Here is a 12,663-nt window from a genome sequence, read left to right as displayed (position 1 = left end):
AATAAGCCACCAAGAAAAATAGATTGCCAGCTTAGGCACTCCCAACGACTCTCTAGAGAAGGAAATTGTCTGTCTGCAATAGCTAGGAAAGAAATTTGGTCATCTAAATTAGACACCTAAAGTTACATGATAGGAGTATAGTTGTAGCCATGACAGTTTAAGAATCTAAGTGAAACAAGGTATTAAGAAAGAATTATCTTTAAACAGAAGAAGGGATATATCTGTTGGGGGACCTCTAAATAATCAAGCTTTCAGGCAAACAAACTTTCCCTGAAAACAAGCAGAAAACTTCAAGATGAGAAAACTGTCTCTAAGATTAGCACAATTGTGTTAATCAATGAGACAACTCAAGAGAAATATTTATCTGGTGCCATTGAAGCTGGAGAAAATGTGAGATAATAAGGACTGATTGCTCAATAAAATCCTTTTTTTTCCTTCTGTCTTTTTACATTGCATAAGACTGATACGAACTTTATCTCCCATGTTCATCTTTTGAAGTTAGGCTGTAGCTCTCCTTTGAGAATGAAGGCTGAAAGGTCAGACACAGAGAGGCTGTTTTCTGAGAAATATTTTTCCTCTAATAATGGTCATGTTCATTAACTTGTTCATTCTGAGGTATAGTAGTTCTTTCATCCACATCACGTCTATGATGGTATTTAGATGACTGTAGTGTGAGTTCCTCTCTCCTCTCTTAGTTGGCAGTTATAAAATAAGCCAAATGAAGGGAAAAAGCATAAAGCAACAACAAAATGGTGCTGCTCAGTTGATGAGTAGCGACTGTAGTACACCAGAGACTTAGTTGTCAAGGTTTTTGTTAGGGTAATAACAAAGCGTGTTAAGGAGTTTGAAGAAAAGACAAGACTACTGTCTTGAGGGAAAACTTCGTACCTTACAGAAGAGTCCTTGGAGAAAGCATAAAGATACTTGCTTGAAAAACGAGTTGCACTGGAAGCTCACACAAATGATTTCCAATTCAGAAATGAGAAAGCTACAGAGAGAGTCAGAATCAACCACGAAGGGCCTTAAAATTCCAGACAATTTTTTTTTCCCCCAGAAGCATTTTCAATAGAACTAAATGTGGAAAGAGTGCTTTCTAAAGGCCAGAGAAAATAGCACTGAAAAGTACTGAAGTGATGGGCTGGAGGTTGTATGGATAAATCGTAGACATGTTATGGAAGGTAAATTGGCCAAACTTAAATGGACACAGAAGCGTAAGCAATAGAAAGCCACAGGAAAGAAAATGAAGACTATGAGGTCAGCTACTGAGGGTTTTAGGTTGAATTAATTTAGGTCAGACATTCATGAAAAGATGGTAAAGGAAAACATGTAAATTTTATTTCAGATGAAAGAAGCTCAGTTCAGTATAAAAGAAGCAGAATTGCAAGTTGTCTCCCTGGAGCCACTGGCTGAATTTGTTCGGACTTGAGAATACTCAGGGATGAGCTACAGAGAGAAAAGATGATGGTCTTGGGTGTAGGATGGCCCACAAAAATTGGAGAACAGATCTGGAAAATTCTCCGAAGTAATAGAGAGATAAGAGAGAGCAAGCAAAAACAGTCATGGAAGGTAGAATGTCACAGCACCACAGCAGGACATCAGTCAGTGACATCTGAGGCTGTTAAAGCGACTGACAGGCACATGAAGACTGACCTTTGAACAGAAGTCATGAGCAACTTGGATGGCATTTCAGTGTGAGCAAAAGGAAGAAGGTACATTCGTGAGCATGTAAGATGAAACAGGAGAATATTAACTCAGAAAAAATTCTCAGGAAACTTTGGAGACAAAAGGAATGAGGCAGTAGTTGGCTTGCTTCGTTGTTGGATGAACACAAGTCTGTGTAGATCTACTTCTTGATATGTAGGCTGACTCAAATTTTGTCTTACATTTTCACTTGAATAAAGTCAAACACTACAGAAAACTTTTACAGGTATTCTACTCAAGATAAAACCTGTGAAAACTCTCTAGAAAGTCAAAGTTAGATCAAACTTTGGTATATGCTTAGGAGCGTTTGTGAGAGAGTGTAAGTCTTTCGTTGAGTCTAATTTGAATTCTGAAAAAATGAGGCAGCAGGAAAACGGTTTTGTATTTCATTTTGAAAGCTATGCTCAGAATCTTCTTCATGCTCTGTTAACTGTCACAGATCAGTTATTACTCATCCAAACCACATTGACCCCCTAAGCTAATCCAGATAACTGTTAGCCTTTTGATAATGCCTGAAAGTAACTACACTGCATTTGTAGTGCGTTCTGGTCAGGATTCTAAATTTTTGCACTGCTGCAAATTTGTTTAAGCCCTAAATACAGAAGCAAAGATACACAGGATTATAAGGGAGAAAAAAAATTAAAATCTTTCTCCAGGCTCATTATTCTTTTGGCTCATGCAAACTGAAGCCAATTTGTGATAAGTCTATGAGAAATGTGCTTTGCCATGAAATATACCCCGTTCCCCTACCTTCACAAACTGACATGTTGACTAGCTATGAGACACTAAACATGCTAGTGTCAGTGGATCAGGTGTTCCTCCTGTCATTATTAACAGCGCCTCATTGGTAAATTTGGCTCAGGTTTTATGTTGAGACTTGCTTTCCAGGAAAAGGATACTATATGAAAAATAAGATAGAGCTGGACCACACGTGATAATAAAAAGTGAGGACGGCAGGTGTGTTTAGTACCCCCAGGCACCTGTCAGGTCCAAGTTGTGGACTGTGCAGGAAAGGGTAATTGCAAAATAGGTAAATTGCACCTTCAGCTGTGGGGCTGCACATGTCAAGGTCTTAAGGGTACTCCTGAACCTTATTACTTGTAGAGTAGCAACAGAACATCTCATCTGCCCAAGAAGCATCACCTCTGGAGGCAGAGGGGAATCAGGGAACCAGTGTCTGGGTTGATAATTAGTTTGCTGACCAACAGCGGCATAGTGTAGCTGATCCCCTTATAGTGAATTAAGATATACAGGGGACCAGAGTACAGTCTCAGTATTTTTATATGCTCTTGTCTTTTTTGCTTCCTATTCCTTTCTTAGCCACTGTCAAACTGCTGAATCACAGTACAGATCCAATACCCAAAAAGTCTGTCTTGGTATCTCTTGCTTTTGGTGTCTTTTTATTGGCCAACTCTATGGTCAGAAATGTTCACAACAAAGATTTATGGGCTTACATATATTAACTGCATCTTTCAGTGGTGTGATCAGTGTATCTGACACCAGAACTGCAATTCCAATGGCAAATTTGTGAGTTAATCAAGATAATTAGTTAATTCAGGAGTTTTTGGCCCATCAATAGAAATCTTCATGCTGTTGCTGCTGCTGAAAACAAATTAAGAATAACCATGTCCAATTATCAACAATTTGTTCTAGCACAGAATCACAAATCATTATTACCCTTTTCTTCTCCAGACAAATTACCTTAGTGAAGCTTTGCTATGGCCTATTCATAGGTAGTTTAAACAATATTATTACTATTACAGTATTTTCAGGAAGGGAAAAGTGCCATTCATAGTGTCCAGGGAAAGCAAAAAGGCTCGGCAGTTGCTAGCATGTTTCCACTGGCAATGCAAATAGGATCGCAAGAAAATCAAAATCTCAACACCAAATTTGTTTTGATACTATGTGCAAGTTGAAGAGGAAATATGAGATCCTAGGAGGAGTTTCTTTTAGTGCACCGCTCAGAAGCATTATTTCACCTGACAATCTTTTACAAGTTTCCTAACGGCTGAATATTTTGCAGATAGAGTTAAACAGACAGAGGTTTCAAATGTATTCGGATTCTGCCTATGCAGCCTGGAAAAGGAATTTTCCACTTTGTACTGCTGAGAAAAATGTAGATGCTGTAGGCTATGGTATCATGTTCAGAGGAACAAGGTGGGTAGGATAGGGCATTAGGCAATATTATACTCCAGGGAAGAAAGAGCAGACAGGGGCACAATGGAAGTGCTTCATTATATTTTAAATGGGAATAGTTCCAGGGATAGGAAAGCCTGTGGTGCTTGTAAAGGATTAAGCAGGGTAATGTGCTTTTTAAGAAGACATAAAGAGGTATGTAATGTGATATGTTTAAGCCTAAATGATTTTTCTTAGAGTCCTCAATGAATGTTTAAGCAGGCATGACTTAGGCCTCTCTAAATCCTCTTCGAATAAATAACTTCCATGAAAATAGAGATTCCTTTGACAGAATGAGATGCATATTTCATAACCTATGCAAAAAAAAATCAATTTGAGATACATGAAACATTTAGGAATAATAAAGAATAAAAGGAAATAAAAGTGAATATTCTCCGGAATAATCCAAGCATATATAGGAATACAGCTACCTCCCCATCCATTTTGATTTGACAGAGCAGGACCACAAATAACTAAATGCATCTCTACCTTCAATTCAGATCTTCAACTGCTTTTTGTTGCCTTTTGAGAAAGGAAGAGACAATAAGTGGCAGTGCCTGTGCTTTTCAAGCTATCTCTTGTTTGAGGCATTTAAAACTCTGCTCTCTCTTCAAGGCAAATCGACCTGGCTGCTCTCTAACCAGATCTGATGGTGTATATAGCTGTTCACTATGGGTGGAATGGGAGTACACACAGTGATATGTATGCACCTCATTTATAAGAACAGGACCAATAAATATCAAAACCTGAAAACTCACAATGGCATGATCTTCCCATCTTATTTCTCTTGCCTGCCCTGCCCTCCTGCCGGGAAAAGCAGGTCAAAGTGATAGATTGCTTGATGCAAAATGGGACTATGCAATCATTGTCATTTGGCTGTATTGTATTTTCACTCATACAGGTGCCATTCCCCATGAAGTCACTGGTACAGCAAGTGTGCAGCCCTGCTGAGCAAGCAGGACAATGTGATGAGCAAATCAGCCGTTAATCCCCCTCCCCTTCCCTCTGTTTATATATACATTGGTATTAAACCGCTACTTTCCTCAAAATAAAGGGTGCCAGCTCCACTGCAACTTGCAGAATAAAAGCAAGACAAAACTAAAGGACTTTTAAGATAAAAAAAAATATTTTGGCAAAGCCTCTTCTGCGATGGCTACTTGCAAACCCTGTTTAACCTTGGACAGGGTGCAGCAGGGAGTGTTATTAAAGAACAGCATGCCCACCGCGTCCACAACATCCTTCCTGCACACCTCTCTTCCACGGTGGTCCCTCCTATCACAGTCCTTTCTTGGTCATCAGGTAGCCTGGTGGAAATCCTTTTCCCTGTCCCTGTTTGGAAGCACTCATTAAGTCTGAGCCCTCACTTGGCACTCCAGGAACCTGGGCCAAGGTAATGGCCGTGGAGAGCTTGGACAAACTGCTATGCAGTCATGCTTTAGCACTGATTAATGGTAGAAACAAAATGAAGCACAGAGGGAGACCTGGTGGCGTAGGGTTATAATCTGGTTGAGTTAACAGCTCTGATGTGACCACTTGAATTCGTTCAAGATCCTGAAGAACATTATGAAGTGTATAATAGGCTGAGGGGACCTGTGAATTCTTTCCTCTGAAATGTTTTCATTTTTTTTGCAACATTTTACAGAGCTTTCAATCTCTGCCTCTTATCAGTTATCTTTTTAAATATTAATTTTCCTTGCCCAAGACTAGCTTTTAACATCACAGTCTTTATCCAGCTTTTTTCCTGAGTAGGCCAAGTACAATCTCCCAAAAGCTTCTGTGTGAACAGCAACTGGCAGGTAATATTTTTCTGTGTCATATCTTCCTGCAAGGTGAAAGAAGAGGAGAAACTGCATACACATAGGTGGACGTGTATGTTCATTAGAATCAGGTCTGAGTCCTTCAATATTTCAAAATTGGAGGGTGGTTGGCTTGCTGACGTGCTGCAACTTAGTTTTGCAATACTATAATTTGCAAGTGCATGTTCCTGGGAAGCAGAGGCATGGGAAATTCAAGAACCCACATATTTCTGGTTTTGTAGGTTTTAAGACAGCAACTGCCACATTTCCAGGAATGAGAAATCAAAGACTGTAATCTGGAATTACCTGCCAGCATGATGCACTGGTGTTTTTTTTCAGCTAAAAGCCATTAGTCAACACAGCTGTGTTTGACGTGCTCTGGTTTTTGATTCTTCTGAAACCTTTAGTATAACTTGAGAAGGCAAACCAGGAGGAGGGCAGTTTTGGTTTATTTTTATACAAAAGGCAAACCCCAGCTTTATCAGTCCCTTACAAACTGAGCTAAAATATGTTTTCTCAAAAAAGCAATTTCCTCTAGCCAATAAATCTTCAGTTTGTCTTTTTTTTGACTTTTTCAGCTTGTGACTTTTTCTAAAGGGGTTTCAAAAGTGCAGTTCCCCAGGGGCTCTCTTGCCTCTTCTTTCATGCTCTTTAGTATTTCAGAGGAGAAAACATGATCTGTTATACAGAGAGTGGATTAGAGATTTTTAAAATTCCAAATAATCTTTGTTATTCTGTGGTTCATTTTATCAAGAGATCACCAGTGTTTACTTCATTCTTTTTAACATACTCTTTCTCTTGCAAGTTTGATTCCAGTGTGAAAACACCAGAAATTACAAATTTTCCTGGCAAATGGTTTTTGGTGGAGACAAAAGGTAGAATTTGTCTAGATTTTTAGAGGTCTCTAAAATAATCTTAAAATAAGTGAATACACAACTTGATGGATATTAGCTCTAATTAATATTCAAATTTTGAAGTTTAAAAAATATAATATTTCTCAGATTTGTTTTAAAACTGAATATGAAGATATGACAGTAGGGATAAAGTTTGTATATGGTCTCTCATTAACCCACATTCACTCTCATACTGAACCCTTTCCTGTACTTCTGTTCTTACAAAACCTGCAGCTGTCAACCAAAAACATGGGAAGGAACTATGGCATTCAGAAATGTACCTACAAAAATTCAGAAATGTACCTACAAAAATTGATGCCTGCTCTCAAAGTATTTTCCCACTGCTAAACTCACTATAGAAGGTGGCTGTGAGAGTCTTATTTAAAGTCAGATTCATCTTTTTCTGCCTGCCTCTCTCAAAACACACATGGTTCAGAGCTACAATAGAAAGCCAAGATTTTCAGTGTCAGAAATGTGCAAAAGTAAGTGAATTGATGCCTTGTAGTCAAAGTGTTTTAAGCTTTGTACAGTATATTGCCACATCTTCTGGCGTTATAAATTCGTTAATCCTACTCCCATTTTGCATCCTGACAAATGCATTCATCTCTCATACTTATAAATCCTTTATAGAGCAAACACTCTAGGTACTTACATTTTAAAACCTGGTTGAAAACAAGCTATATAGCTGAGAAGTCCCAGTCTTCCCTGAAGATGCAACGGGCTTGCAGAAATTGGTACCAGGCACGATCATTATCTGGGTGCAAGTGCATCCCTTATAGTTACAAAAGTAACAACCAAGCAAATGCGGTGTTACAGCAGAGCATCTCCAATGGAAAGCAAGAAGTGAGTCATACCAGTACCTTTTGAATGCCTGCAGTCGACTCCATGACGTTGTTCTCTGAGCCATTACTTCTGTTAATCATCCGCCACATTTGGGAATACATGCTGTCCCTCTCAAAAGGATTCATTCCTTTCACTCGGACGTGCTCATAGACTGCGGAGTCCAAGACAGTGCCATAAGGAATATCCGTCTGTCTTGAGAGATCCTGGAGAGACCTTAATTGTTGGTGAAGAAAAGAGACACAGGAGACTTGAAGCCACGTTTTCAAGAGGAAGGAGTTGCAGGCAAGCAAAGGGCAACACATAGGAAGGTGGTTGTCAAGCTAGCGGCTTTTGTTGTTTGGTTTTATTTATTTCTTTTTTTCTTAAAAGACAAAGTGAGACTGAAATATTGTTTTTATAATTTAAGACACAAGGAGAAATATGAAGTGAAAGGAAGGGGTGGAAAAAATGAAAATGGATGAAAAGAGAACAACAGAAGAGTAAGAGGATCCTGTCAAACGTCTAGAGCTCCTTCGAGCAGAGGCAAAAGAGAGAGGGAACATTGCCGTCCCTCCAGCCGTAGGCAGCAAGTTCAGTAGAAGTAACCACCTACAATAGTACAGTGCCACCGCACACCCTGCTGCGGTAAATTCACTGAATCTAGCCCAAAGCACCTGGGCTGAGTGCTTCTATGTGCTACTGGGTTACACAGTGAACAGCAGCTTTTTGGTGTTCGTGCGTTGAACTGTGCACCCATCACGCAAAGCAGGTCACGTCCTACATTATTTTGAGCAACAGGAAGACTTCTGTCGTGGTTTCATGAACAGTATTTTCATCATGGTTCATGTCATGTAGTCCCATAAATTTACTCTACTATGCATATTATCTAATCTTACTCGTTCCTATAAGTAAGAAAAATTAACCAGTTCAGAATTTTCTAAAGCATCCCAAATATGGCTTTGTTAACCCCGCTTTGGACTTAAAAAGGTGCATAGGAACCTTTAAAGTCTCCTTACCTCTTAGCCTTTATTTTCTTGTCCTATAGATTTGCCCTTCCATACTTTTGTTTCTTTAATGGCATTCAAGTTTCAAAATAACTACTGCAATACATCTAGTGCCTAAAACCCATTACAGCTTTCCTGACACAAATTAACTTTGTATACAGTGCACAAATCTAGTGGATGACATCTAAGGACAAATCAAGGATCTGAATGCTGTCTTAAAGTAGGCAATAGCAAGTTGCAAAAGCTCATTGAAGCTGCCAAAAATGCACACACAAATACAGGAAACTCATCAAATTCCAACTTGTGTTTCTGAAACATGAAAATACAGAGGCAAGTGAAAATGTTCCTATAGGGGGAAAAAAACCGGAACTCTTAGGTTATAGGGATTAGAAAACTAATCAGATCTCAAAGGATATGTATGCCTCTGAACACAAAAGAAAGCAGGAAAAGAAGAGATCAATAGAGTGTAATGGCAAGAGTTTAGAGGTTAGTTGAGTCAAAAAGAAATCCTTTGAAATTCAGACATATGGGCTTAGAAAAACACTGAACAAGAGCTAAATTCTAGGCAGATGATATATAGCAAATATAAGGAAGGGATAAATTTAATTTTGAAGAGTAAATAACTAATGGTAAAAACCCCACAATTCTCGCCTCTTTCTCCAACAAGATGGCATTCCTCTTCAAGAACACAAGCAGCAGGAAACCTGCAAAGAATCAGTACACATACAGGATCATCAAAGGTGAGCTTCTAGATGAAGCTTTTCCTGAAACCAAGTATATTTGTCTTCTATGAGAGGACCAAGACATACCCTTTTCTAGAAGGAAAACTGTGAGACTCTAGTAGTCTAAGATATCAGGAGAATAAGTACTGTGGCTAATTTGTAATTGAAAAGTAAAAAAAAAGATAAATTATCAAGTCCAGATAAACACCTATGAGTTGTGAAATATTAAATATGAAATGGCTGAGCTATTAGTAAAAATGTGAGATTTTATTATAGCCAGCATGTGAAAGAGAAGAAGTAAATATTTTTAAAAAGGCTCTAGTGATAATCAGGGAAATCATGAAAATAAACAACTAAGATGTTGTACTTAGGTTTAATACATAAATTCAAATTTGCATTGATACAATTTTAAAGATCAGTCCTGAAGATAGCCACCAAGTGGGTTTCTCCAGGTAAATCAATTCAGTCATCTATTACACTTCGAAATTACTAAAAAAACCCAAGACTTTCAAAAGGCCTTCATCTCATCGAACAACATACAAAAGGTGGAAGTAAGGACAAGCTACAACGGAGGAATTTAGAAACTCTTCCTGGCAACTCTGGTTAGCATTAGGAAAGCCAACACTCAGCTAGAGTGGATGCTCTGAAGGAATCTCAAGGGTAACAAGAACAGCTTTTGCAGAACTAAAAGGCTGAAGAAGAAAAGTATGGTCTTGTTGAGGGGTGCAGCAGACACAGCTAAATCTGAGGTGCTCAGTGCCTTCCTTGCCTTACTCTTCCCCAAAAAGATCTCCCAGGTCTCTGTGAGTAGAGGCAGGGTTCAAGGAGGGAATGAATAACCCATAGCAGGTGGTCAGGTAAATACCAACCAGAAAGGCAGGAATTGATTGAGAGCCCCAGACCCATAGAAGTCCATGGGACTTGGCAGGTTGCATCAAAGTATGCTAAGAGAGCAGGTCAATGTCCTTGCAAGGCTGCTTGCTTTAATTTTTGAAAGATGAAGGAGACTGGAGGAGATCTCTGACCACTGGGGAAAGGAAATGTCCAAACTGTATTCAAAAAAGATAAAGATTAATGGAATTAAGGCTGGTCAGCCAACATAACGGAACGAGTCCTCTCAGAACACATTTCTGAGCACATGAAGGAGGAGAAGATGACTGGGGACAGTCAACGTCAATTTACCAGAAGTAAGTCATGCCTGACAGATCTGGTTGCCTTCTACAGTAAAATGATGTCATTTTTGGACAAGACCAGAGAAATGGATGTAGTTCACCTTAACTTTAGCAAGGCTTTCAATAGTGTCTCCCACAATCTTCTTGTATCCAAATTAGGTCAGTAGGTCTGGCTGGGTGGGAAACCAGATGGATAAATTTCTGGTTGGACAATCAGACTCACAGGGTAGCTTACCTGGAGAGGTAACAGGTACCACAGAGGTCTAACCCAGGACATGTCTTTACCAATAACCTGCAGGAGGTGAGCAAGCACCCTCTTGTCAAGTTTGCAGGCAACATGACTTTGGGGGACTGGTCAATTGCTCAAGGACAGATGGCAATTTAGGTGGACCTAGAAAGGCTGGATGAATAGGCTGACAGGAGTGGTGTGAAATTCAGTAAGGACAAATGCAAAGCCCTGAACAGGGAGAGGAATAACCCCCTGCAAAAACCCAGGCTGGGGCACAGCTCTGCAGAAAGGCATTCTGGTAGACAGTGGTGGATCTTGGTGAGAATTTCCCTCTATTTCACCATTAGGCAAAGTGTGTAGAAGTAGGTGTATTACTGTGGCACTGACAGTCTATCGATCTGTCCAAAGCATCCCTGATGAAAGGCACTAGATAAATACAAGATACTATATTCACACACTCTGTGTTACTGCTGCCAATACGCTTCTGTGTCTCCTGGCAGTGCTCAGAAGTGCAACAAACTGTCACAGGATGCATATTGTAATGTCCTGTAATTGCTGTGTTATTCGCCATACAGAGTGCTAGAAAAGTATACAAAATGTATTTACTGAGTCTCCAATTTCTAGTGACAACACCTAGCAAAATTGCAATCATTACTTTACGAGACTCTCTACAACCATATGATTTCTAATATAACGATCAACAAAGCATTTTTCTGAAATATTAATGCTAACTGGTATACAAATGATATGTGTAGCTGCTGCCACAGAACAGTACAGTTAGAAACAGCATAAAAGAAAAACAGCTCCTCTGTATACCTTGTAACTATAAAAGCAACCTTGCTGTTTTCAGAAAGGCAAACCAACTCAAGACACAAGCTGTTAGTCGAGAGGCGTACTACAATCAGGTATGGGAAGCGTACTACAAACAGTTTGAGAAGCAAGCACGAGTGCCATCACACACAAAGGCATCATCAGCAGGGAAATAACGAGGAGGAGAATTATGTCGATGCCTTCAGGAAGGCATGTTGTAGCTGCCAAGTCTGGCATTAACTACAGTCAGCAGTTCTTTACTGTTTGGTGTGCTATCCTAAAACACAGGAAGTCTCTCAGCTGCTTTGCTCTGCATCTTTGCACAGTTGTATGTGCTGCTCTATGCTGAGAAATAGATGGTGAGAGGACAAGGGCAAGACAAATATGAGTGTAAACTCTACGGATGTGCTAAATGCTGTGGTCAGCAGTAAAACCCAAGCTTTGGTTCACCTGACCCTATGCTGAGGAGTGAGAAAGAAGTTTTGCAGCCTCTGAGGTGTCCACATGTGTACACTGCTGTGTGGGCAAACTGAAAAAAATCACACCGATGACCTCATCCCCTCACGCAAACCTGCCAGATGAGATCAAAATATACATATTCCTAGAGAAACCGTTTTTTATAACCTGCAACTCTGAAGACTACTGGAATGACATTCACAACCTAGCAGCCAAGGTACAGGAAAACAAAGAGTAACTACAAACTTTGACAGAACTAATAAAATCATTAAAGATCGAGGTTCCTTTCCAGAAGAAAGAATTTTTATAACTACTTTGCTTCCAGTCTGCTTTGTAGTTTACATATTGGTCAATGTACCTTTATTTCTGGGTTAAACAACTCATTCATCGTTCAGACAAGTATATTTAGTGGAGACAAAAATCCCCAGCTTCACTATGTCACCCAGTCTCACCACACAGCGCCACACCAGATCTAAAAATAAGGAAAAAGTATTTGTCAAACTGATTAATTCTTATGGGGTATCCTTTGATGCCCAAATTCCGATACCATTATCCACAGTGGATGGGAATTTAATTTTGCAATAGTTTTACTGATCTCGGTTGAAATACCTGCAAAGCAAAGCACACATCTAACATGAGTAAGGGAATTATAATCCTACATTGAAAAACATTTATCTCTCTAAATTTCTAATTTTGAAGCAGTAAGGTAATGAATGATAAAGGTGTTTAAAAATAATGAAAAAAGCAGATATACTTGAAAAAATGGTTATAAAATAAAATACCTCTAACTAAGTTTGCATGTACAGAAACTCTACTTATAGAGAAGTGGCCACACAGTCAGGTCACAGTTCAGCTTATTTTTGGTTATCACTCATGAAGCATT

The 12,663-nt window shown here is 39.3% G+C and overlaps 1 protein-coding gene across 2 annotated transcripts in view; it reads right to left on the bottom strand.

Moving 5' to 3' along the window:
• The window catches only part of GRID2 (glutamate ionotropic receptor delta type subunit 2), a 753,158-nt gene that overhangs the window by 92,811 nt on the left and 647,684 nt on the right, over nucleotides 1-12,663 (bottom strand). For both annotated transcript variants that reach the window (XM_086611621.1, XM_086611622.1), the window contains one exon: nucleotides 7,426-7,621. In XM_086611621.1, coding sequence (XP_086467747.1) covers nucleotides 7,426-7,621 — 196 coding nt within the window. The remainder of the gene's footprint in view (nucleotides 1-7,425; nucleotides 7,622-12,663) is intronic.

Source organism: Tauraco erythrolophus, chromosome 5, assembly GCF_009769465.1.
Source record: "Tauraco erythrolophus isolate bTauEry1 chromosome 5, bTauEry1.pri, whole genome shotgun sequence".
NCBI classification, from domain to species: Eukaryota; Metazoa; Chordata; class Aves; order Musophagiformes; family Musophagidae; genus Tauraco; species Tauraco erythrolophus.
This window is presented reverse-complemented; position numbering and strand designations above follow the sequence as displayed.